Source organism: Tauraco erythrolophus, chromosome 2, assembly GCF_009769465.1.
Source record: "Tauraco erythrolophus isolate bTauEry1 chromosome 2, bTauEry1.pri, whole genome shotgun sequence".
In the NCBI taxonomy this organism is placed as follows: Eukaryota; Metazoa; Chordata; class Aves; order Musophagiformes; family Musophagidae; genus Tauraco; species Tauraco erythrolophus.
The window spans coordinates 72,902,728-72,929,094 of NC_141466.1; the positions used below are offsets into that span (position 1 = coordinate 72,902,728).

General features: G+C 48.8%; 1 protein-coding gene across 1 annotated transcript in view; it reads left to right on the plus strand.

Moving 5' to 3' along the window:
• DTNB (dystrobrevin beta) overlaps positions 1-26,367 on the plus strand; it is a 198,504-nt gene that overhangs the window by 127,586 nt on the left and 44,551 nt on the right. Inside the window, exons 12-15 of the mRNA XM_086625810.1 lie at positions 4,746-4,831; positions 10,374-10,487; positions 13,292-13,388; positions 20,121-20,141. Coding sequence (XP_086481936.1) covers positions 4,746-4,831; positions 10,374-10,487; positions 13,292-13,388; positions 20,121-20,141 — 318 coding nt within the window. The remainder of the gene's footprint in view (positions 1-4,745; positions 4,832-10,373; positions 10,488-13,291; positions 13,389-20,120; positions 20,142-26,367) is intronic.

Genomic DNA, 26,367 nt, shown 5'->3' on the forward strand with positions numbered 1-26,367 from the left:
CGATCCTATACCTTATCTCTTTGCAAGTAGTAGATGGGTGTCAGTGTACGCACCCTGCATGCAGCATTGTCACAGCTGGAGTGTCCTGTCAGCTCAGTGGCTTCCTGTGTCTGAATAATGAGAGGCCAGCAAGGACCTACCTATGTTTTCTGCTGTAGGTCAGCTCAGCAGTGCAGGAACCATTCTTGGGTAGAAGCTTATCCAAATTATTTTAAAAAACCTCAGTGGATGGAGCCCGCTCCAGATGGAGTCCATTGAGGAGGTTTGTTCCCATATGTGAATTCATCTACCAATAAAAAGTTTTCCCTGAATCCTAACGTAGCGCTTCCTTGCTTGGTTTGAGCCCACTGCTTGTTCTCCTACCTCGAGGGATATGGAAAGTAATATATTACTTTCCTCTTTGCATGTTTGAAGTTTCTTACATCGTCTCATTCTTTTGTTCTCTTCATTTTTTCAGTCTTTCCTCATTGTCGTGATTTATAGACCGTGATTCACCCACTTTCTCCACTTGACCCTTAGCTTTTTTTTAAGTAGTGGTGCTCAGGCTGGGAACAGTGGTTCACCTGAATCAGAGACCAGGGCTAAGTCCTGATGGGTGGTCCGTAGCATCCCCTACTTCAAACAGCCCCTCCTGGCACTCTGCAACAGTGGGAGTGCATGGACTCACGGCTGGGCTGTGAACTAAACTCATCTACAGAGCTGCTGCCTCGTCTGCTGGGTGCTTGTGCAGTCAACACGTCAAAAGTAAATATGAGAGTTTTCACTTGTCTTCATAGAATACAACCTACTTTTTCAAACCCATTTCTCCAATTTATCAAATAATTTTATAATTTTAAGTTTTCTGTTTTGTCGTGTCCTGTAGGAGCTTGCCACTGTGGGCTCTGCAGATGTAGGAAGGAAATACTTTATTCCATCGTCCGTCATATTCATGCAAATATTGAATGGTACTAAAATCTAAGAGAAAAGCTATAAAACCCCATGAGAGGTTGTCAAAAGCATTGCTAAGGTGAAAGCATATTGTGTTCATAGCTTCTCTCCTATACAGAAGATTTAATTTTTTACTATGGAAAGACAGCTGTTTGGTTTGGCATGGTTTGTTCTTTAGAACTCCATGTAGACTGTTACTTAGCCTGTCTTCTAAGGATTTACAAGTGGGTTTGTTTTGTGTTTCTTTTCTCGAGAACTGAGGTTAAGCTGACTGGTCTATAGCTGTTAGTTCCTTCTGACGTAGTTTCTAGGTGTCAGCATTATGGATCGCCTCTTCCAGCGTCTGGAGTGTCACTTCATAAAACTTAGTGCTTTCAGAGATGAACACAAGAGTTCTGAGATGGCCTCAGGTTTATTCAAGTACCAACATCTGATGAATCTCCTCAGCCCTGGCTTCTTGGAACATCTGTCTCTGTTGTCTTCGGACTGTTTTCTCTTTTCTAACCTGACTTTTTACCCCAAGGCTGTAAATTCCATGTCCTAGACAGTTAATGTTTTTTAATATTAGACCACCATTGGATTTTTTTTTTTTAATGAAACCTAACCCAGAGAGCAGGAACCAGCATCTCAGGGCTGCCTCCTGACCCTTGGCAGGAAGGACGGAGCCCGCTGTTTGCTGGGCCGTATGGCACGCGAGCCATGTCTTGGTACCCATCCAAGGTCGGATGTATCTAGAACTGGTGTCAGATATTTTCTGGACAAGTGCACCGGCAATTAGACACATCCTTCTGTTTATTTTCAGACAGGCTCAGTGGTGTCTCAGATAATTCTCTGAGGCTTTTGGCTGTGGAGGGCTTTAGGTACCTCTCCTCCGGAGTCCACATTGTAGAATAGATCAGGTGAGATATAAGTGCTATTTCTCAGTAGCTGAGTGTACGATAGACACCTCAGCTTTGTCTATAGCAGTCAATATAAGGAAGAAATTTTTTACTTCGAGGGTGGTGAGGCATTGGACTAGGTTGCCCAGAGAAGTTGTGGCTGCCCCATCCCTGGAAGTGTTCAAGGCCAGATTGGATGAGGCTTTGAGCAACCTGATGTAGTGGAGGGTGTCCCTGCCCATGGCAGGGGGGTTGGAACTGGATGATCTTTGAGGTCCCTTCCAACCCAAACCATCCTATGATTCTATGAAATCCTAAACCACACTGAGAATTGCTTGAGAGCACTAGTTAGTCGGGGCGAAAATTAAGGCAGGAGCCCTACAAAATATCTAACAATATGGGTGATCGAATTCCAGTAGCTCTGCTTGGTGCTTTTGATTTCACCAGCGCAGGCATCCTCCTTTACTAGCTTTCAGGGTGAGCATCAGATGTCTTCGAAGTGTCAGAACCTGGAAAGTTTAGATGCTGGTGGAGAATCAGCAGCCTGGGCTTGTTTAGCCATGAGAAGACTTGTGGGGGTCTTCTTGTGTATTAGTACGTAATGGTGGCAAGTAAGATGATGGAGCCAGACTCTCTTCAGTGGCACCCTATGAAAGAACAAGAGGCGATGGGCGCTGGCTCACTTCCATTTAAAGAGAAGGAAAAACTTTCTCATGGTGTAAGTGCTCTGAACGGGAGATGGGAAATGAGAGATGAGAGATGGGACATGGGGTTTTGCCCTGGTTGTATCGGCAGGTCCGTCCCAGCTCCTCACCCGCACCAGTCCTGTTCCTTGGTGGGAGAGCAGAGCCCACCCTGTGCCGTCAGCTCCTCCCGCTGCCCGGGGGCAGGGGGCGCTTTCTGACCCTGCTGCAGCGAACTGTGTTCCTGCACTTCAGTTTTTGGGTTGATTTATTTTTATTTTTCACACTGTTTGTTTTAACTCCCAAAACGTTTTTTTTTCTTCTCACCTGGGACCAAGCGGTTTTTACTCAGACGATTTCTGCATCATGAGGAGACTCCTGGTGCATCCATCAGATCGCCCAGGAGGACACAGAGGACCAGCTTGTGGGCATGTCTTTCAAGCAAGACTCATTTACCACGTGCGAGCCCACCCGCCGTGCGGGTTTTGCCCAACGAAGAGAAGTGCTACCTGCCATTCAAGCCTCAATCCAACCGGGGCTGGCTGCAGATACCCACAGTGAAACAAAACCGAAAGCCTGGCGGTGACTGTCCCCATCATCCTCTGTCTGTCACTCTTCTCCCTGTCTCCGAGAGCTCCGATGGGTACCAAGCCCTTCCATCCAACTGCTGTTTTTCTCCCCAGATAGTTTCTGAAAATTATTGCAAAAGTGTCTTCTCAAACCGGGATCTCAATCAGAGGTCCTTCTGAAAACATGTTTCTGAAGTACACAGTGAAGGGCAGAGGCACCATGGCCTGAATCATCTGCAGTACCAGTATGAACACACCCTCTCTGTGCAGGACCCAAAGACTACCAGGATAAGAAAATCTAATTTGAAGTCTGGAGCATCCCTGCTCTGAGGAGAGGCTGTGGGAACTGAGGCTGCAGGAGCTGGGATTGCTCCGTCGGGAGCAGAGAGGGCTCAGGGGGATCTCATCACTGTCCACGAATACCTACAGGGATGGTGCAAAGTGGACGGAGCCATGCTCTTCCCAGCAGTGCCCAGAGCCAGGACCAGAGGCCATGGGCACAAACTGGACCTCAGGAGGGTTCCTATGAACATCAGGAAACACCTCTTGGTGTGAGGGTACCTGAGCACTGGCACAGGTTGCCTGGGAAGGCTGTGGAGTCTCACGCTTTGGAGATGCTCATCTGAGTATCTCCAAAGTCCTGAGTCCTGGGCAACTGGCTCTGGGTGGCCCTGCTCGAGCAGGTGACCTCCAGAGGTCCCTTCCAACCTCAACCATTCTGTGATTCTGTAAAGCCCTGGTGGCAGAAGCAGACCCTATGTACCATCTCGTTCCTCAGGCATTTCTTAGCCAGGGAGACCTGTCCATGATAAAAGATGTCTGCCCAGCCCCGAGCAGACAACTTCGTGTCTGATGGCCGGAAGGACAGTTCTGAGTTGTTCTAGACTTCCACAGCAGCATCTTAGGATTCCACTGGAAAAATGGACTGAACCAGTACAAGACCCTGTAATTCTCCTCTGTCTCTCTTGTTGGTCCACAAAAGTGGCTGCTTCACCATCCAGCCCAGCTGCCAAGAGGTTCTTCTAGAAACCGCAGATTCTTGTGCAGTTGCCCAGTCCTTTTCTCAGTAGTGGTGATGGCTGCTGGTGCAAAGTGCCAAAGCCCGGGATCGCAAAGGTTGGGACTCACTGGGAAAATGCGTTTATTCAGCAATCTCCCTTCAGTTGATTCTTCTGAGGGGTTGAGAAGAAGTAGCCTGTCCAGAGGCAGTGACCATGCTTAAGTTTAACGTCTGTGAATAATCCTGTTCGTGAGCTCTAAGTTATTCTAACTTTTCTTCCCCAGTGACCTATGGAAGGTCAATGTTTCACTAACAGACTTTCCAATACCAGGTGTAACTGCCTCTCTTCCCAGGAAGCCTCTTGGTGCTTCAGGCTCAGGTGGGTACGGTGTTCTTTTTTTCTGAAGGTCTTTAAGAAAAAAGGCAAATGAATTCTTCAGAGGGATAGTGAGGACGAGGGGCCAGGTCCCGCTTTGGGCAGCGCACCCTGAGATCAGACCAAGCCCCTGTGAAGCCACCTCTCCACGTGCTCCCGTAGTCCATCTCAGTGCAGCGGTTTTCGTAGTTTTCCAGCTGCGCTGGAAGCGTGCCACAGCATTCTGGAAACACGGGGCTGGACCCAAGCTGTGTCATGTGGTAACAGGTAATGAATATTTTGTCTGATTTTTCTCTGTTCCTCATCCACCAGCCTCGCCCACCGACAGACCTGGGGTTCAGCTTCGATGCCAACAAACAACAAAGGCAGCTGATAGCTGAGCTGGAAAACAAGAACAGGTAAAAGCCAACTTTGGTCAGGGTTGGGTTAGGAGCAATGTTGGAGGAGAGAGAAGCCTCCAGTCCTTCCGCTTTGCTTTTAACCTTTTGTATTACGTTAACCAGATTGTTTCCCAGATCTTTTGTTGAAAGGCGCAGCTGCCTCATTAACCAATTAGCTCAGCGTGGCTGCAGCCGTGGTGCCCATGTTCCCCGGGGAGCAGGTTGATCTTCTTCACTGATCTTCTTAAAATCATCTGGCTTAGGCAGGAGCTCCATTGCTGTCTCGTGTCGCTGTCTGCAAACCCAGCAGACTCTGGGAAGCAGGGGAAGCCACTCCGGTGGCAGCAGGAAAAGAAACCGGCTGCGTTGTGGTGGAGTGAGCAGGTCAGAAGGTTGGGGTGGGTACAGTCAGCTTGAGAAGAGCCAGTAGGTTTTACCTTTTGCTGGAAGACAAAAAGTTTGAAGAAGGTGGGAGTCCTGGAAGAAATAGGAGATGGGCTGTAGGAGATGGTTTTCTTCTTCTGGACGTGAGCCAGTAACATGCGCTGGCAGCCCCGAAAGCCAGCCGTGTCCTGGGCTTTATCCGAAGCAGTGTGGGCGGCAGGTTGAGGGAGGGGATTCTGCCCCTCTCCTCTGCTCTCGGGAGACCTCCCCTACAGTGCTGCATTCAGCTCTGGGGTCCCCAGCATCAGAAGGACATGGAGCTGTTGGAGCGGGTCCAGAGGAGGCCACAAAGATGATGCGAGGGCTGGAGCACCTGTGCTATGGAGACAGGCTGAGAGAGTTGGGGCTGTTCAGCCTGGAGAAGAGAAGGCTCCGGGGAGCACTTTGAGCAGCCTTCCAGTACCTAAAGGGGCTGCAAGAAAGCTGGGGAGGGGCTTTGGACAAGGGCGTGTAGTGACAGGACATGGGGCAATGGCTTTAAACTGAAAGAGGGGAGATTTAGACTAGACTGAATCATAGAATCATAGAATTGTTAGGGCTGGAAGGGACCTTCAAAGGTCATCTAGTCCAACCCCCCTGCAAGGAACAGGGATATCTCCAACTAGATCAGGTTGCTCAGGGCCTCATCCAACCTGGCCTTGAATGTCTCCAGGGATGGAGCATCCACCACCTCTCTGGGCAACCTGTTCCAGTGTTCTACAACTCTCATGGTAAAAAATTTTTTCCTAATATCCAACCTGAATCTACCTCCCTCTATTTTAGAACCATTACCCCTTGTCCTATCACAACTGGCCCTCCTGAACAGCCTCTCCCCATCTTTCTTGTAGGCCCCCTTGAGGTACTGGAAGACCGCTATAAGGTCACCCCGGAGCCTCCTCTTCTCCAGGCTGAACAGCCCCAACTCTTTCAGCCTGTCCTCATAGGAAAGGTGCTCCAGCCCTCTTATCATCTTCGTGGCCCTCCTCTGGACCCTCTCCAACTGGTCCATGTCCTTCTTATGTTGGGGACTCCAGAACTGGACGCAATACTCCAAGTGAGGTCTCACGAGGGCAGAGTAGAGGGGGAGAATCACCTCCCTCGACCTGCTGGCCACGCTCCTCTTGATGCAGCCCAGGACGCGGTTGGCCTTCTGGGCCGCAAGAGCACATTGCTGGCTCATATTGAGCTTCTCGTCCACCAGTACTCCCAAGTCCTTCTCCTCAGGGCTGCTCTCGATCCATTCTCCGCCCAGTCTGTATTTGTGCCTGGGATTGCCACGACCCAGATGTAGGACCTTGCACTTGGCCTGGTTAAACTTCATGAGGTTGGTACGGGCCCACCTCTCCAGCCTGTCGAGGTCCCTCTGGATGGCATCCCTCCCTTCCAGCGCGTCGATGGCACCACACAGCTTGGTGTCATCGACGAACTTGCTGAGGGTGCACTCCATGCCACTGTCCACGTCACCGACAAAGATGTTGAAGAGGGCCGGGCCCAACACGGACCCCTGAGGGACGCCACTCGTGACCGGTCTCCACTTGGACATCGAGCCGTTGACCACTACTCTCTGAGTGCGGCCATTGAGCCAATTCCTTATCCACCGAGTGGTCCATCCATCAAACCCATGCCTCTCTAGTTTAGAGAGAAGAATGTCGTGCGGGACAGTGTCAAAAGCTTTGCACAAGTCCAGGTAAATGACATCCGTTGGTCGACCCTTGTCCACCGATGCTGTCACCCCATCGTAAAAGACCACCAAGTTGGTCAGGCACGATCTGCCTTTGGTGAAGCCATGTTGGCTGTCACCCACCACTTCCTTGCTCTCCATGTGCCTTAGCATGGTTCCCAGGAGAATCTGCTCCATGACCTTGCCAAGCACAAAGGTGAGGCTGACCAGCCTGTAGTTGCCCGGGTCCTCCTTGTTCCCCTTTTTAAAAATGGGGGTTATGTTCCCTCTCTTCCAGTCATCGGGGACCTCGCCAGACCGCCACGACTTCTCAAATACAATGGCCAGTGGCTTGGCAACTTCATCCGCCAGTTCCTTCAGGACCCGCGGATGGATCTCATCAGGTCCCATGGACTTGTGCACCTTCAAGTTCCTCAGATGTTCCCGAACCTGCTCTTCAAGTACAGTGGGCGGTGGTTCATCCTCACAGTCCCTGCTAGTTCTTTCCACAGCTTGGGTGGTAAGACAAGAGGCTTTATCAGTGAAGACTGAGGCAAAAAATTCATTGAGTACCTCAGCCTTCTCTATGTCCCGGGTAACCAGAGCACCAGTATCCTTCCGGAGGGGGCCTACATTCTCTTTGGACTTCCTTTTGTCCCCCACATACCTATAGAAGCATTTCTTATTGCTTTTTATATCCCTTGCCAAATTCAATTCCTTCAGGGCTTTAGCCTTCCTCACTTGACCCCTGGTCACTCGTACAGCTTCTGTGTATTCCTCCCAGGCTATCTGTCTCCGCTTCCACCCTCTATAGGCTAACCTCTTCATTTTCAGTTGGTCCAGGAGCTCCTTGCTCATCCACGCAGGCCTCCTGGTCTTTTTGCCCGACTTGTTCTTCGTCGGGATGCACCTCTGCTGAGCTTGGAGGAGGTGCTCCCTGAATGTGGACCAACTTTCCTGGGCCCCTCGTCCCTCCAGGGCCGCCTCCCACAGCACTTTGCCCATCAGGTCCTTGAAGAGGCCGAAGTCCGCCTTCTTGAAGTCTAGGGTACAGAGCTTGCTGAATGGTTTCCTTGCTGCCCCATGGATCTTGAACTCCACCGTGTCGTGGTCACTGCAGCCAAGGCTGTCCTTAAGTTTCACATCGCCCACCAGTCCCTCCCTGTTGGTGAGCACAAGGTCAAGTATGGCACCCCTCCTTGTCGGCTCCTCCATCACCTGCAGGAGGAAATTGTCATCCACGCATTCCAGGAACCTCCTGGACTGCCTGTGCCCTGCCGTATTGTCTCTCCAACAGATGTCAGGGTGGTTGAAGTCCCCCATGAGGACCAGGGCTTGTGACCGCGAGGCTGCTCCTATCTGACTATAAAGCGCCTCATCTGCTCTGTCCTCCTGGCCAGGTGGCCTGTAACAGACCCCTACCGTAACATCCCCTATCCATCCCCATCCTCTAATCTTGACCCATAAGCTCTCTGTCAGCTCGTCCTCCGACCCCAGGCGAAGCTCCATGCACTCCAGCCAGTTGCTGACGTAGAGAGCGACACCCCCTCCTCGTCTCCCCTTCCTGTCCTTTCTAAAAAGCTTATACCCCTCCATGTTGACACTCCAGTCATAGAAGTCGTCCCACCACGTCTCCGTGATGCCAATAAGGTCGTAGCCCTGCTCATGTGCACGCATCTCCAGCTCATCCTGTTTATTTCCCATGCTGCGTGCGTTGGTGTACATACACTTTAGCTGGGCTCCCGACAAAGCCGACTCGCTGGCTGGAGCGACAGGGGTTCTCTTGGGTGGCAGCATAAGTTCATTTGAACATACCTGTGATCCTTCCTCAGCCTCTGGACCCTCGGTGCTGGCACTGGCGCCATGCTGACAGCGGTGGGCTGAACTGTGCTCCCCCTCCCCCAGCAATACTGAAGGAAGAAATTTTTTATAATGAGAGTGGTGAGGCACTGGAATGGGTTGCCCAGAGAGGTGATCAATGCCCCGTCCCTGGAACCATCCAAGGCCAGATTGGATGAGGCTCAGAGCAACCTGATCTGGTTGAAGATGTCCCTGCCCATGGCAGGGGTTTGGACAAGATGGCCTTTAACGGTCCCTTCCCATCCAAACCATTCTGTGATTCAATGATTTGATCATTCTTGCTCCAGAGGGACTGTGAAGAAGGGATCACTCTGGTTTTATCCCAGTATTGCATTTGCACTCAGCTGCTTCTTCTGCACCCACATTCGAGTTCATGTTTCTCTGACTGAGAGGAGCTAAGAGGGTGCTGCACTGAAGAGCAAACTGCTGGGCCATTGCAAACTCCGTGCGCAGTACGGCACAGGCAGCCCATGGGTTCCCTCCAGAGCCTCTCCGGGTGCCCGATGATGTGCTGGGCTCGGAGCCGTGCTCGGGTCTCCCCGCGCTCTGACTGCACCTTGCCGGCGTGCGTGAGCTTGCTGCCTGCACAGCCCCTTGCCAAGGCACCCTTGGCACACCGGGTCAAAGTACTTCTCCAGGTTAGTTTGGAGGAGAAACAGTTCCTGGAGAGCTCGGGAGCAGCTCCAGCCTTGCAGCCCATAAGCATCATCGCTTCAGTACGCTCCTGCTCCGAGAGACCTTGCGGGGATTTGAAATTGTTGGTCGAGATCACAGATAAGGGAGATCTCAGTCAGTGCTGAGGTGAAACTTCACGGTTCTAAAAAGAGCAGGAGGGAGAGAATCAGAGATGATAATCTGCACTCTTGGAAGGATTTAATTTCCATTTTAATAAGCGAGTTGGTGGCCATCGGGGCCACATTCCCCCACCTCCAGCTATGCAGAGCGCAGCGGCTTCAAACGGGCTCCTGGCCAGTTGCCATCACCTTGCCGCTGTGAGCCCTTGGGGCTTTGTCTCTGTCGCTGTGAGCTGTTGTTTTCCTTATTCCAAATGACCTGCCCGGAGCCCTGGGAAAGGTGGGCAGGAAGCTCAGTGGTGCCAGCACGGCTGCAGCTGCAGGCAGTGCCGCTTCAGAGCCCTTCCTGCAGCACAGGTTACACTGAAAACAGAACTTTTTCCTCTTAGAAGAGGCTCTTCTCGTTCCACAGGAAAGGATTTGGAGAGACATCGCCAGCACGCGGCACAGGAGTGGTTCCGTACTCTTATTACTGAAGTGACGTGCTCTGTGTATTATAGAATCATAGAATGGTTTGGGTTGGAAGGGACCTCAAAGACCATCTAGTTCCAACCCCCCTGCCATGGGTAGGGACACCCTCCACTACACCAGGTTGCTCAAAGCCCCATCCAGCCTGGCCTTGAACACTTCCAGGGATGGGGCAGCCACAACTTCTCTGGGCAGCCTGTCGTGGGTTCGACTCTGTGCCACTCACACACGAGCAAAATCACTGTTCTTGGGCCGGAGACTGACAGAAGAGCCCTTGAAGGGCTGGGAGGGTGTTCAGGAGCAGCGCAGAGGCTGACCTTTTTCTTCTTTAATCTTCCCTTTGTTGTTTCTGTAGGGAGATACTCCAGGAAATTCAGCGTCTCAGGCTGGAACACGAACAAGCCTCTCAGCCCACCCCGGAGAAGGCACAGCAGAACCCGACGCTGTTGGCTGAGCTCAGGCTTCTACGGTAAAAGAAATACCTAAAGCTCGTGTGTGATCGGTGCTGCGGCCAGTGAGGCCGTGGGGGCTGCTCCAGAGCACCAGCTGCTCCTGGGGAAGGGGTGACACCAGCGTATCTTCAGTGACCTAAAAGTCAGTTTAAACTGGTGGACTCTGACAGGTGACAGCACACTGCAATTTGCTTGGGTTTAAGGGGATTTAGGAGCAAACAAAAACGTCTCTTAAAATGAATTCTGTTTGTATAGTTCAGAAAACTGCAAAGGAGAAACCAATAGGAAAAAAGTAGCCAAAATGGCATTGGTGCTTCTCACTCCTTATCCAAAGGAGTGGAGCTGAAGATGAGTGTCAGTTATGTGATTAGTCAGTGGAACTCTCAATGTTCATCCCTACGTGCAGTCAGACGCGCATCCGAAGCAGAGAATAATCTTCAAAGCCTCTTTGATTGAGTTTGCGTTTTGGAGTGACAGGGAAAAAATGTCAGTATTTGTAGAACAAAGTGTTTCATGGTTCGGGCAGTCACCGGGGCATTCTCTGGCCCTGTTTTATTTCATCTTCTCTTACGAGTTAATTCAGAGCTCAACCTTCGAAAACGCCATCTGTAACCTCAAGTAGGTTCTAAAGTTTAAGCTCTTGGCAGCAGCAGCTCTTTGCAAACTGCACTGTCTTTTGTTCGCTGGGGTGGACTTTTCCTGCCCTCGTAGGAGCGCCGCAGCTCTCGCTCTCCCCAGGGCTGGTTCCAGGTTTTCACCGAAGGGCCGGAGTGGCTGCGGGCAGCGGCTGCAAGGTACAACCCAGCCCCACACTGCAAAATCTGAGGCTCTAAAAAGACCTTTTGCCATATTCCTCTCTGTGTGTGAGTATTTAGAGATTTTCATTCCCTCCCCTCTCAACCTCATCTAAACAGCTTGAACTTCTTCAGTTTCCTTCTCTAAAGCAGGTTTCCCAGATCTCCAGCCATCCCTTTAGCTTCTGGCAGGTTCTCCCTATGTCTATTGGATCCCTCCGGCACGGATGGCACGGCTGCTGCCATACCAAGTCAGTTGTCTCACTGCTGCTATCGATGAGCTGGGCTCAGCTTTCTGACCACCGAATGTCACTCTCATTAATAAATTCAAAGTGCACACTTGTTTTCTTGGCTGCATGACATCACAGTGGAAGTTCACAATGAGCCAGTGACTGGTGATGTGACAGTCCCAGCTGAGGAGGGGGCCAGCGAGCGGAAGGTGCTGACCATGCCGACTAATCAGTGGAAGCGCACATTACCAAATCATCTCAGTTGCTGTGTGGAGTTCAGGCTGTGAAAGCAAGGAAAAATCAATCCATGGAAAATGGACCTGTCCCGGGTGTAAAACTCCGCAGAGAGCCCAGTGCAGAAGGTGCGCCGGCTCTGCCGCGCTGCTGCTGAGCGCAGCCCTGGTGACACCAGGCTGGATCCGGTATCCTGGCCGCTCCCTGCCTGCTCTGGCACACGTGCCGGGTTTCTTCTGCTTGTGAGTGGGCAGGAGGCCCGTGAGGACCTCTAGGCCACGCTGCGTCTCCCCAGTTGTCTCTAGAGGCTGGTTTTTACTCATTTAACACCTTTTGTCATTGACAAACAGCTTCTTTCTTCACTGAAGGTCATTGAAAAAGAAATTGAGTAACATCAACCAAAAGCAGACGTACGCATTGATGTCAATTCTTCATTAACAACTACATTTGCAGAGCTATACTTGTTTAATATGTTGATTTTTATGTTATTTGTAGTTGTTAACCAGAATGTGATATTGAACAGCTATAGAATGAAAGCCACAGACTGCACTGACCTGGAGAGAGACAAAGGAGCGTACAGACAGATGAAGCTCTGTCTGTGGTGGGTTTTTAGCACGTCCTGGGTGACCAGACGTGTGTAATCATCTCTTTATTGCCTTATTTTTGTGATATGTTTCGGTGCTTAATAATGATATTCTTCAAAATACAAAAAGTTGTTGAAAGAAATACCCAGGATGATTAACACTTTGTGGTCTCCTGCCTTGTTAATAACCAGCACAGAAACAAGTGAATTCTGTGAGGTAGTCTTTAGTTTTCTGGTTGGGCTGAACGCTTACGGTGTGCCACTCTCACCGTCGCTGTGATGCACACAAGCCGTACTCAACGCATTTGTTCGGCCTAAGTAGACGGCCAGTTTCTTTTCCAGACTCTGATTTAAGTATAAAATAAAACCATACAGTCATGTTTCCTTAAATACCTCACAGATATCTGTAGAAATACAGTGGGTTTCTGATGCCAAGGAAAGGGAAGGTCACTTATTATCTCCTTTTCTCGTTACCTGGGTTCTGGTACAGCAAATATGTCAGAGATTATACGTCACATTGGTGGACAGAAATAGCTCTGCCAAGTCTCCTTCCAGACAGGTGATCACTTTTCCTTTCCAGACATCTGCAGCCTTTTCTCCTCTTTTTTTTTTTTTCTCTCTGTCTTTCCTCCCATGGTTCATTCTCACTTGTCTGAAAGCTCTGCAGGATGCCTGGGTCTGACGTTGAGAAGGTTCTTAACAGGAAGGAAAAAGCGGGCTTTTTTTTCTGCAAATGCAGTGCTCTTGAAAAGGGCTTTCTACTGCCAAGGTGCTGAGTGTAGATTGGATTTTATGTGAAAAGCGTGGTTGTTACGTACAGGTTTTGTGGTCATAGTACTGTGCTTTGCTCTATTTTTTTTCATTTGGAAGCAGGGGGAAGCGATGAAAACCAGACACAGTTAAATGGGTGAATTTCCTGAAGTGGTTTTGAAATACCCAGAGTTTATTTTCTGACTCTTTCTTTCTTGTGATTTGAACAGACAGAGAAAGGATGAGTTAGAACAGAGGATGTCTGCACTTCAAGAAAGCCGAAGAGAACTGATGGTGCAGCTCGAAGGGCTAATGAAACTGCTCAAAGTAAGGCATCTCCCGTCGGCAATGCCATGTGTCCTCTTCCCCGGGTCAGGAATTCCCTGTTGCTGCTCTGTCCTACCCTTATAAATACTTCATGAGGCATAGAAGGGATTTGCAAAAAAGCTGTCTCCGTGCTGGCTCTGCGTGTTGGTGCGGATGGTTAATGGGTTTTCAGCTTCGTATGCTGCTGCTTTGGTTAAAATATTGAGAACCTGTAAGATTTGGAAGGCTTTAATGAAGTATTAGTTTTGGTAATGGACTGCGTGCCGTGTACCAGTTCTGTTCTTCCAACTGATGGCATTGGCTCTGATCTGTAGTATCTGTTGTCATTTGAATTCCTCATGAGGGTCTGTTATTATTTTGCATTCAGCTCATAGTTGATGACAATAGTCTGAAATATTATGAATTTATTCTTTCCCTTCTTTAAATTGGACCAGAGGCTCTCTCTAAAGTGAATGGCAAAACACTGTCCCTACTCAAAGATTTTTTGATCTAAGATGAGATGCAACAAAGATACCACAGGTGACAGAAGAGGTGGGAGAGAGACGGCAGCGACGGCAGCGAGAGGAGCAGTGCAGGGTTTATGGATTAGCACATCCTCAGAGCTCCAGAGAAATTCAGAGCTTGTCTGCACTTGAAAGTGATAATGAATTCACATCATCTGTAAATCTGAAGTGCCATCACTCTTAGATGAGGCTCATGCTCTGGAACAGCAGCGGCTGTGATCTGGTGCTCTGCAGAGGCACCTGTTGTATTTCCTTTCCCTGTGCAGATGAGCACATAGTATCATATTTGGGCAGTAATTTTTTTTTCAAGTCAGTGGTTCTGCACGCTGTCGTTTTTTCCTGTTCAGCCTGTTAGTGTCTGTCTTCTAAAAATACTGAAGACAATCACTTGCTAGATTCACCGGGATTTCTTCAGACCCTAAACCTTTGTAAGTTGAAATGTGATATCTCTAAAAATGGGCATCAAAAACTGAATTACAGATTTCGAGAAGCACGAAAAGTTGTTGCATCAGGAACAGTTTGATTCTTTGTAGTTCGGGTGACCACAGTCTGAGCTCTTTTCTTGTGCATGTTTGAGGAGCCTCTTCATAACAAGGTCAGTTTGGGTATCTGCTTTAACATGGTGACAAGCTCTGATGGGAGTTTTTCTGTAGACACTGTTATCTTCAAAGCACTGGTGAGCCTTCACAAGACACGACCTGATGTACGTGCCGTCATCTCATGAGGGTGACCGGCTGTTCTGTCGGCTGGCTTGACGTTCTGCTCTTCCACCCGGCAAGCCTTGAAGGCCAGATGGACTGTCTTTCTCAGATGTGCTGCTCCAAAGCCATCTAGCACACCAGCTCCAGAGCAACCTGCAGACCTTTGCCCGCCCGCCAGGCAGGCAGCACACTGGACTCTTCTGCCCACGTGGCCATCACACTCTCATCTCCCAACTGCCCAAACAGTCGGCATTTCCTCTTGCCCGATGGGTTGGACACATGGATGTGGCGTTGTGTGGAGTAGCAGAGGATATCAGTGTCAACAACATGTGGATGAGGAGAGCACGGAGGGGACTGCGGGATATGGCACAAGCACAAGCTGCAGTTGGGGAGATGCAGGAGGGAGGAAGGAGGATTAGAGCAGAAGGAGTGGAACCATGACTGACTCACATGTGATAAACTTATGTTTTCAGGACTCATTTGCCAAGTGGAATCATGCAGTTCAATTATGAGCTTGACAGGGACTTTAATCATAGAATCATAGAACAGTTTGGGTTGGAAGGGACCTTCGAGTTCATCCGGTTCCAACCCTCCTGCCATGGGCAGGGACACCTTCCACTACACCAGGTTGCTCAAAGCCTCGTCCAGCCTGGCCTTGAACACTTCCCATGATGGGGCAGCCACAACTTGTCTGGGCAACTTGGTCCAGTGCCTCACTGCCTTCACCACCGTTACCGCCCTCACCACCCAATGACATCTTCTAGGCCGTATTACAGAGAAGGTTAGTTTAGAAGCTGCCTCTGACTAGACTTTTCATTTCTAAATCTAGTATCTTTTAATTAACACCCCCAGTTCCCCAAATTGTTTAAAAACTATAAGGGCAAATAGAACTGGATATAAGGAGAAACTTCTTCCCCATGAGGATGCTCAAGCAGTGGAGCAGTGGAGGCTATGCCGTCTCCATCCTTGGAGGTTTTCAAGACCCAACAAGACAGGGGGGCTCTGGACAACCTGCTCTGAGATTAACTTGACCTTGTTCTGAGTAGGAGCTGGACCTGAGACCGCCTGAGGTCCCTTCCGACCTGAATTATCCTACGAGCCTGTGACTGTTGTAATTATTTGGTCTACGTGTTGCATAACACGGTTCTTTGCATTTCCCCTTCTTTGCTTTCTCTGGAGCCGGGCAGCTCCGCTTTGATTAAAGCATCTTCCAGAAAGACATCTGTTCTCGAACTGAAGAAATCAGAAATGGAAAACTCGCTGCCAATGCAAATTTACTCGCACAGTTGAAAATTTATGCCTCATTTTCAGTTTTAATGTATGTAGCTTCAGCTTACACCCATTGGCTTTGGTACATGTGGTTCTTCATCACATTAAGGAGTACTTCAGCACCCTGGGCTTTTTTCCTACGCAGATACTTACTCATCTCAGCGAAGGCACTTCTCAATCTTTCTTTTTAAATCAGTTAAACAGGTAGAGCTTTTCTGAGCTTCTCGCAATACTGTGCTTCAGTATTTTTTATGGTTGATTTCTTTGCCTTCTCCAGATTTTTAATATAATTTTTAAATTGGAAAAAAAACAAACTATATGTTGAATTCTTCCCTGAATCTTAGCAACATTGTGCAGAGAGTTACAGGAGGAGATTCACTGCTCTTCGACACTATTTTCCTTTTTGTGCCTTTCTGCACCAGGGAGTGCCTTTTGAAAGCTGTCAGCTATCCAGATCTCACTCCGTGTAAAATGCTGTATTTATTTCGTGTAGTGCTAACTGGTTAATGACAGCGTGTTGCAAGTTTAGCCTCTAAAGGAACTGCAGATGTGAAAATATGTTACATCTGTGCAGTTCCTTTGGAAGCAAAACTTGTAATGCATTCAAGTAACAAAATCCGGTTTATTTGGCAAGATCTCTTTTCCATGAAGTTATAACACTTTGTATATTACTCATTAGTTTAGTCTTGTATCAGCATTTCTGTTGTTTTGAGTAAATTAATGACAGGGTAAGATGTTTATGCTTATTTAAGATGTCTTACCTCCCTTTTGAATATCAGTGCAACATAGCACATTCCAGTCCTGCCTATTCCAAGATTTTTTAAAAATTACCGTCACTGGACCGGATAACTCCTCATGTAATTATTTTCAGAATCCCAACTGCAAGCCACCCAGGCCTGCTGATCTAAAATATTATTTCTAGTAAATGCTATTTAACACCTTTTCTCATTATTAGTGGAAAGAGCTTCACTGTTCGCTGGTAGAAACTACACGGGGAAAGTCCTGTTAGTCAAATACAGAATAGAAATACTAATTCCCGTATTAAGAATTTTACCGTGACTGGTAAGAAGCAGAGACACCACCTCAAGGCTTTGTTTTGTTCCTGATACTTGTTTTCGTTTCACAGTCTCCTTTCTGGTGGTTTTAGCTCCGCCAGACACGAATTTTTCCCGCGAGGTTTTAGCTTCTCATCATTTGGTGCACTTCGCAAATTTTCATTTATAATTCACATCAGCTGTTAAGCTTTTATGTTTTTTTCCATTTTATGATGCAGCATTTTTTGCATTTTTACTGCTGCCTTCGTTTCACCATTTAGAGCTGGATTCAGCGTACCTACCGCTGGTTATCTGACAGTTCGGTACCGCAGCTCCCTCTGTGAAAGGAGAGAGAGGAAATTCTCTGTGTGTTCCATAGAATCACAGAATGGTTTGGGTTGGAAGGGACCTCAAAGATCATCCAGTTCCCACCCCCCTGCCATGGGCAGGGACACCTTCCACTACATCAGGTTGCTCAAAGCCTCATCCAGCCTGGCCTTGAACACTTCCAGGGATGGGGCAGACACAACTCCTTTGGGCAACTTGTTCCACTGCCTCACCACCCTCATAGTGAAGAATTTCTGCCTTAGATCTCATCGAAATCTCCTCTCTGTCAGTTTAAAGCCATTGCCCTGTGTCCTATCACTACATGCCACTGTATTTGTTCTCTGGAGGTTGGTCCATTTGTCCTGTGGCGAGCTGTGCTGCGGTAGTTGACCTCAGAGCAGAGAAAGGCCCTCGACTATTTATTGTCCCTGCCCATGGCAGGGGGGTTGGAACTAGATGATCTTGAAGATTCCTTCCAACCCAAACCATTCTGTGATTCTGTGATTTTGGTCGCTAGTGCAGAGGTCATCAAAACCCCACTGTTAGTGTCCTGCTCTGATGTTTATTAGCCCACACACTGACCTGCCCACAGCGTTGCAATTTAGAGTTAAGGTTGGTTTTTGCATCGAGTGTCCTTCCATATCTTGTTGCCAATGCGTGTGGACACTCCTGTTAGGAGGTTTCAGTTGCAGGAATTTGTTGGTGGTTTTCTCCGAAGGAGAAGTTCTGGCCCTTCAGCTCTTCACTGGGTGCTGTCATTGGTATCTTCTGCTGCGTCATCCTGGCAGGGACCTCAGCTGTACCTGTCCGGGTGAGCTCATTAGTGCCAAACAGCGTTCCTTGGACAGGAACTTGCTTACCTGCTCTGCTGGTGGTGCGGTCGCTGATGTGCCTTCGGATCAGAGCTACCAGCGCTTTCCCAAACCAGCTCCAACCACCACCGAGAGGTTATCGGGTGCCCGGACCCGTTCCCAGGAGATAGTTTGGTTAGGGCCACCCCAGTCAGGGCGATAAGGGATTTAACATCATGGACGTGTGCAGATCATGCCAGAGAACAGGCTCTTGCACAATTTCACTGAATGCTGTAGCCTCCAAGCCCACAGGGCTGCTGCTGTGACCACCACAGGGCTCGCGCTGGCTTGCCGATCTTGTGTCCCCTTGCCCACCCCAGCCAGGCTTTGGTTAAGCAGATCAACCCCTCACATGTGAGAGGCAGCCTGTCTGTCTGGGCTCATCAGTGGCCACAACCCGTCAGCACCGTCCTCACTGACTTTCTTCCAGTATTTTTTAAACTCCTTTTCCTCATCCAGGCCATTGGCTTCACTTTTCCTTTTTTCCTGAAGTGTCCTGGAATACACCCAGTGCCGCTAGCGGGCACCCTCCTCATAAGTGGTCCACAGCAATGATCGTCTGCCTTCTTGCAGGACTTTTGCTCTCAGCTACACGGATACTCAGCAGACGTATCCCATTTCACTTTTTCCATTTCCTCAACGGTAATTTCCTCACGAGCCGATCTGATGATTTATCTCGTAACAGCTCAGTCCTTCCAGCAAAGCTCCGCGCCTCCAGAGGTTTTTTTTTCACATCTGTAGTTAATGCTAAAGCCTCATTTTTCAAACTAACAACTTTTTTTGTAGAGTGGAGATCATTTTAAGATCTTTTCCCTGACCTGGCTCACCATCTGGTCCTGTGAGTCCCAGCACTGGTAGGAGGAACAACTGGAAACATGTGGGAGCATGGGGAGGGCAGCTAGTGTTGAGCCGTACCCAACATCTGCTATGTCAGAGCTGGAACACACGCCTGAAAGAACCCTGAGTCTTGGGACAAGCAAACAAAAGTATCTGCTCAGAAAAGTGGAATTCCCTTCAGATATCTGTGTGGTGCCCTCACCGCACTCAGGAAAACACCATTGACGACAGTGGCCAGTGAGAAGAAGCTGCTCTAGGTTAAGAGTTGAAGTTGTGGCTGCCCCAGCCCTGGAAGTGTTCAAGGCCAGGTTGGATGAGGCTTTGAGCAACCTGGTGTAGTGGTATGTCCCTGCCCATGGCAGGGGGGTTGGAACTGGATGATCTTTGAGGTCTCTTTCAACCCAAACCTATCTGTGATTCTATTAAATTCATCCATATTTCACCTTTTTTGGTCTTTCAAATTAGTAGTGATTCCTATTGACAGACGTTGCACTGCAAAGGAATGGTTTTCTCGGCATCTTTTCCCTTACTCCTAGTTTTGGGAGCTCCTGCCTCTCAGTTCTTCCCCTCCCATTCCAGACTGATTGTTTGCTGCTCGTTAATGTGCTCTTTTGAGGCCCATGTGCCATGGTCACTGCAGACCCGGTGGTGACGGGTGCTCTCTGACCAAAAAGGAGTTGTTTTGGCGCTCAGACTCTGACAGTTTGGGCCTGCGATGACAGATTGTTGCACGCAGGGAACTGAGTGCCATGCAGCGGGTATGTGCCCTGGATGGCATTTCCAAACTTTAGAGGATGGCAGTCTGGTGTCTCCTGGCTTGGAGGCAGCTGGAGAGGCATTTCTGAGCCCGGGGCAAGAAGAGAAGCCAGTAAAGGTTCTGCGTAAAAGAAAAGACACCAGTTGGATATCCTGTCCCATAGCCAAGATGTCCGTGCTGACACCCGTTCCGCGTGTTCAACTTTCACCGGCACTGAAGGCCGTTTTAGGCAGGAGTCTTCTTTTGAGAATGGAACAAATGTCACCTTTGCTTTCCTACCACAGCTGTTACCTTGGAGGTCCTTGTTTCCTTTGGTGTCTGCAGATGTTTCTCCCTGTTGTGTTCTTTCTTTGGGTTCTGTTGTGTATTTTGTGTGTTTGTTGTTTCCTTTTCATATGATAATTAATCTCTCCTGTTTCTCTTTTCACCTTTTTCTTTTGCCAACGGTTGTAGGAAGAAGAGCAAAAGCAGGCAGTAAGTTGACCTCAGTTTGTAGGTGATCTCACTCTTTTCTCTTTCTGCATGAAAACTTTCTTCTGTTGATTGGCTTGTATACGAATAAACCATGGGAATGGAGGGTCTTTCGAACTGGTAAATTTGCAAACAGCCTTCATCAGCTTCCAGTAGAGCATGTTTTTGTGTATGTCCTTGAAGTTATTCCTCTCTCCTTTTCAAGTCAAGTTTATTGCGGTGGGTACACAACCGGTGGCTGTGTTCATTAGGCTTTTATAGAATCGTGCATGATCATCCAGGGTTGAAAATGTTGATTCTCACCTGGCTTCATAATGTGTTTTGTTGGGGATTCTTTGCAGTGTCTTACATGCTAAGAAAGCTTTCCTGTCTCTTCAGGAATCCTTTAATTTGCCTCCCTGCCACATACAAGTCCATGCATGAAAACTAATTAATGACTTAATATTCTGGGCATGGATCCATATCATTCAGTCAGGATACAGTCTCCTTGAATTACTCCCAGTGTGCTCATTGTAAACAGGATGAGTAAACTAACGAGAGACAAGAACGCATTTGCTTTGTTACTGATTTTCATTTTCTCTGCCCACCCATTAAAATGTGAATCCTGTGTTAATTTCGGAATCCACTCCAGAGGGAGCCCTTTTGCTTTCCTGGGAAAGAGCCAGATGTTCAACGTCTTTTCTCCAGCAGAACAAATTTTCAGCATTTTCAAACGTGGTTTTCTTTATACACAAAGCTTTAATGAAGATTAATCCTGTGTTGCCCATTGTTGGGGTTTTTTTATGTGTTGTTTGTCAGATACGCAAATTGGATATTTGATGCATGAATTGGAAATTCTGGTGACTCGTTTTTTGTAAGGTAATGTGTATTTCTGGGTAACTTCTGTTGCTGAAAACACTTCAGTTCTAATGTGCTGAAGTTGGCTTTTGATGACCCCTGGATGGCCTTTTATTGAAGTTCTGCCATCAATTTAAAAAGAAAATGGTGGTAAGTGTGCGTCTTCTGTGGGAGCCCAGTTCTTCTTCAGCTGGTGCTGCCAGTGAAGATCTATCCCCGGGTTTGCTGAGGCACCTTGCAGAAGGTCTTTGGCTTCATGAAGGGAGCAGATCGCAGCATGTGGCAGCGATCTTCAAGGAATTTCCTGGAGGAAGGAGGACAACCAAGACACCACCATCCCTGTTGTCCAACTTCCAACCGTGCAAGTGGAATGCTGTATCATGTGTCATTCTCTGAGCCAGCGTCATTGCTGGGAATAATCATCTGCATGGAAATGCAGCCTTCTATTAGCTCACTTTTCCTCTGCTGCTCATCTGGATTATGGATTTTTAAAAAGGGTAAATATGAGATCAAAGGAAGAATTTGCCCAATTTTACCTCCCTTCTTTCCCTGGAACACTACGTTAGGAGGAGAATAAGAGAGGCAAAACTGACTGTTAAAATAATGTCAACACATTGACATTCTGTCCAGTCCCATTCTGTTGAAACCAATGATGAACCAAAACCGATCTGAAACTCAAGAAGGCAGATTTTGACCAAACAAAGGACACATTGCTGATCCATAGGAATTGAAGCTTTACATCCTTCCATTGGCAAGACAAAGAAGGAAAAAACACAAAGAGCCATAAAAAGAACCCCAAGATGAAGCGGATTCTGTATCCCCAACCCACAAGGCAGAAGACAGTAGCTCAAAGGGAAGCCAAGAATGGCAGCCAATCCATGCTCGGGGCAACAGGTGACCCCCCTCCTTGCCCACCTCCCCTCCCCGGTGTCTCTGCACAACAGGTATGAAGCTCTGGAGGTGGAAGGCCCATCGATGGATGCTGTGGCTGAGGGTCCATCTGCACTGGAGGAGTCACCAGGGTCAGAGAGGACAACCCCCAGTATCAAGACTGCCTCTACAGAGAAGAAAAGACAGGTAATAGTTACAGGCAACTCCCATCTGAGGGGGACAGAAGGTCCAATATGCCGGGCTGACCCTGCTCAGAGGGAAGTCTGCTGCCTCCCTGGAGCCCGGGTTAAAGACGTCGCTGGGAAACTTCCTAGCCTGGTACGGCCCTCGGATTACTACCCATTATTGCTCTTCCATGTGGGAGGTGATGAAGCTGAAACACGGAGTCTAAGGTCGATCAACAGAGACTTCAGGGCCCTGAGAAAGCTGGTAAGAGGATCTGGGGCACAGGTTGTCTTTTCTTCTATCCTTCCAGTTGCAAGCAGTGACACTGGAAGAAGCAAATGCATCCAGTCGATTAATATGTGGCTCTGTGGCTGGTGTCATCGCCACAATTTCAGCTTTTTCGATAATGGGATGGGCCACATGGCACCAGGCCTACTGGCACCAGATGGGACTTGCCTTTCTCAGAGGGGAACAAGGGTCTTGGCACAACAGCTAGCAGGGCTCATTGACAGGGCTTTAAACTAGATTCGAAGAGGGAGAGGGGTAATATCAAGATTGATAAAGATATGCTGGAAGCACCTGAAGAGCAGCAGAAAGGAATTACAGCCGCTTCAGCCAGGAAGTCAGATTCATCTGGGGTCCAACTTAAATGCTTCTATGCCAATGCGTGCAGCATGGGGAACAAGCAAGAGGAGTTAGAAGTGTGTGTGCCCCTGTTGGAATATGATCTTATTGGCATCACGGAGACATGGTGGGATGAATCCTGTGACTGGAGTGTCAGAATGGAAGGATACAAGCTCTTTAGGAAGGATAGGCAGGGGAGAAGAGGAGGAGGTGTTGCCCTCTATGTCAAAGACCAGCTGGAGTGCATGGAGCTGCACCTGGGGACGGATGAGGTCCCAACTGAGAGCTTATGTGTCAGGATTAAAGGGAGAGCAGGGACAGGGGACATAGTAGTAGGGGTCTGCTACAGACCACCTGACCAGGAGGATCGAATGGATAAGGCCCTCTATAGGCAGATAGGAGCAGCCTCATGTTCACAAGCCCATGTCCTCACTGGGGACTTTAGCCACCCTGATATCCGTTGGAGGGACAACACAGCAGGGCATAGGCAATCCAGGAGGTTCCTGGAATGCATGGATGATAACTTCCTTCTCCAAGTGGTAGAGGAACCAACGAGGAGAGATGCTTTGCTGGACCTTGTTCTTACCAACAAAGAGGGGCTGGTGGGGAACGTGATGCTCAAGGGCAGCCTTGGCTGCAGTGACCATGAAATGGTAGAATTCAAGATTCTTAGGGAGACAAGGAGGGTGCGCAGCAAGCTCACTACCCTGGATTTCAGGAGAGCAGACTTCAGCCTCTTCAGGGATCTCCTTGGTAGAGTACAATGGGATGAAGCCCTGGAGGGAAGAAGGGCTGGATAATATTCAAGGATCACCTCCTCCAAGCTCAGGAGCGGTGCATCCCAGCAAAAAGAAAGTCAGGTAGGAACACCAGCAGGCCTGCTTGAATGAACAAGGAGCTCGTGGACCAACTCAGACGCAAAAAGAAGGCCTACAGAGGGTGGAAACAAGGACAGGTAGCCTGGGAAGAATACAGAGAAATTGTCTGAGCAACTAGAGATCAGGATAGGAAAGCTAAAGCCCTGATAGAGTTAAATCTTGTCAGGGACATCAAGGGCAACAAGAAAAACTTCTGTAGATATGTCAGTGACAAAAAGAGATCTAGGGAAAACATAGCCCCTCTCCGGAAGGAAACAGGGGACCTGGCTACCCAGGATATGGAGAAGGCTGAGGTACTCAATGACTTCTTTGCCTCAGTCTTCACTGGCAAGAGCTCCAGCTGCACAGCCCAAGTCACAGAAGGCAAAGGCAGGGACTGGGAGAATGAAGAACCGCCCACTGTAGGAGACCAGGTTCGAGACCATCTAAAGAACCTGAAGGTGCACAAGTCCATGGGACCTGATGAGGTGCATCTGCAGGTCCTGAGGGAACTGGTGGGTGAAGTTGCTAAGATGCTATCCATCATATTTGAGAAGTCATGGCAGTCTGGTGAAGTTCCCACTGGCTGGAAAAGGAGAAACATAACCCTCCTTTTTAAAAAGGGGAAAACAGGAAGATCCGGGGAACTACAGGCCAGCCAGTCTCACCTCTGTGCCCGGAAAGATCATGGAGCAGAAGCTCCTGGCAACTATGCTGAGGCATAGTACAGGAAAGATTTTGGAGCAAGACTGGAGCAAGTCCAAGGAAGAGTCAAAAAAATGATTAAGGAACCAGTGTATCCGCCATAGGAGGAGAGGCTTAAGGAGCTGAGCCTGTTTAGCTTCAAGAAGAGAAGGTTCAGGGGGACCTCATCAACACATACAGGTCTCTAATGGAAGAAAGGAAAGAAAACTGACCTTCTCAGTGGTATCCACTGAAAGGAGCAGAGGCAACAGAATGGAAATATAGAATCATAGAGTGATTTGGGTTGGAAGAAACCTTCAAGATCATCCAGTTCCAACCCCCTGCCATGGGCAGGGACACCTTCCACTACACCAGCTTGCTCAACACCTCATCCAGCCTGGCCTTGAACACTTCTAGGGAGGGGGCAGCCACAGCCTCTCTGGGCAACCTGTGCCAGTGCCTCACCACCCTCAGAGGGAAGAATTTCTGCCTTAGATCTCATCGAAATCTCCCCTCTTTCAGTTTAAAGCCGTTGCCCCATGTCCTGTCACTACATGCCCTTGTCCAAAGCTCCTCTCCAGCTTTCTTGTAGCCCCTTTAGGTACTGGAAGGCTGCTGGAAGGTCTCCCTGGAGCCTTCTGTTCTCCAGGCTGAACAACCCCAACTCTCTCAGCCTGTCTCTGTAGCAGAGGTGCTCCAGCCCTCGCATCATCTCCGTGACCTCCTCTGGACCCGCTCCAACAGCTCCATGTCCTTCTGATGTTGGGGACCCCAGACCTGAACGCAGCACTGCAGGGGGGCTCTCATTAGAGCAGAGCAGAGGGGCAGAATCCCCTCCCTCGATCTGCTGCCCACGCTGCTTTGGATGCAGCCCAGGACACGGTTGGCTTTCTGGGCTGCAAGTTGGTCTCCAATCAAGATTTTGAAAGTTTCTTTACTGTCTTGCCCTTTGCCACACTGTTCCTTGGAATCAATGGGGCTGGTCCTGGTCACACCCTTGAGAAACAGTGCATTGTGTAGCGATACTATTCCAGTAATGGAGCATTAAGCCACATGGTATTCATAGTCCACCACGCTATTCTCTGCTACTGCTAAGATTGTTGTGTCCCAACTCATGAAGAGTAGATCCTAATTTACAACAGGACCATTTTCATGTCACAGCTGGTGAGAGGCTTGGATGATCTGCTAAATATTAAAACCTCTTTGTTTTATAGTCAAATGAGCAGTCATTGGAGCTGTGCTGTTCAATATTCAGAAGAACGTTAAAGGAATTCACAAAGATGTACATCACATGTACGATGTCTTTGGCGTGTAGTACAATTCGTACAACAAATGCAGAAGAGCATCAAGCGCTCGTACTCCAACACAAGAGAACTTCTCTAATGCCAAACAGGCACAGAAGTGGCCTCACAGCAGAGAAGCTCACATGGGAGTGTTTAAACACGGGAATGGAAATCTTTTCCTCTCAGAAGATGGTGGGAACCATGTGACGTAGCAGAGCAGATCGGGCTCATGAGTTTCATGGTTATGTTATCAATCAGGAAAAGTGGACGCGCTCTCACCCAACAATCTTCGTGAAGTCATGGAAATTGTGGGAGAGTTGCTTCTTAACCCCATGGAGAGGGAGTCAGGAGTTCCCATTTTCCTCCCACCGTTCAGATCTAGAGTGTATAGATGATACCTCAAGAAGTGCAAGGGCAGCTGTACACATACCTTTAATGAGGTCAACCTTCTTAACCGATGGCCGTAGCAAAGCTGAGCCAGGAGTGGGTATCACTCCAGAAGGGCTGGAGTGATATCTGCGACCTTTCCCAAGAGATGTGGAAACTTTTGAGTGGAGCATTCCTGACCCTGAAGAGCCCTGAGCTGAAGACATCTCATCATGTTGATGTCTGACTCTGAGACTGCTCTTCAGTTCTTCATCCAGTTTTGCGTCAGCCAAAGGTCCAGTGCGCCTCTCTGAAGCGGATCACTGGTGCACGTCCGGGTGACTCCCACTGTCACGTACTGATGCATTTGAACAAAACTGTGAAGAATTCCTCCTAACGCCTCTACACCGCAAGCCAGCTGCCGCCGTACGTGGCATGGCCCTGACCATCCGCAGAGCACGCCTTGGGGCTCTCTGCATGGTCAGCAAACTCTCAGGACTGACAGTTACGTCTGCCAGCTGT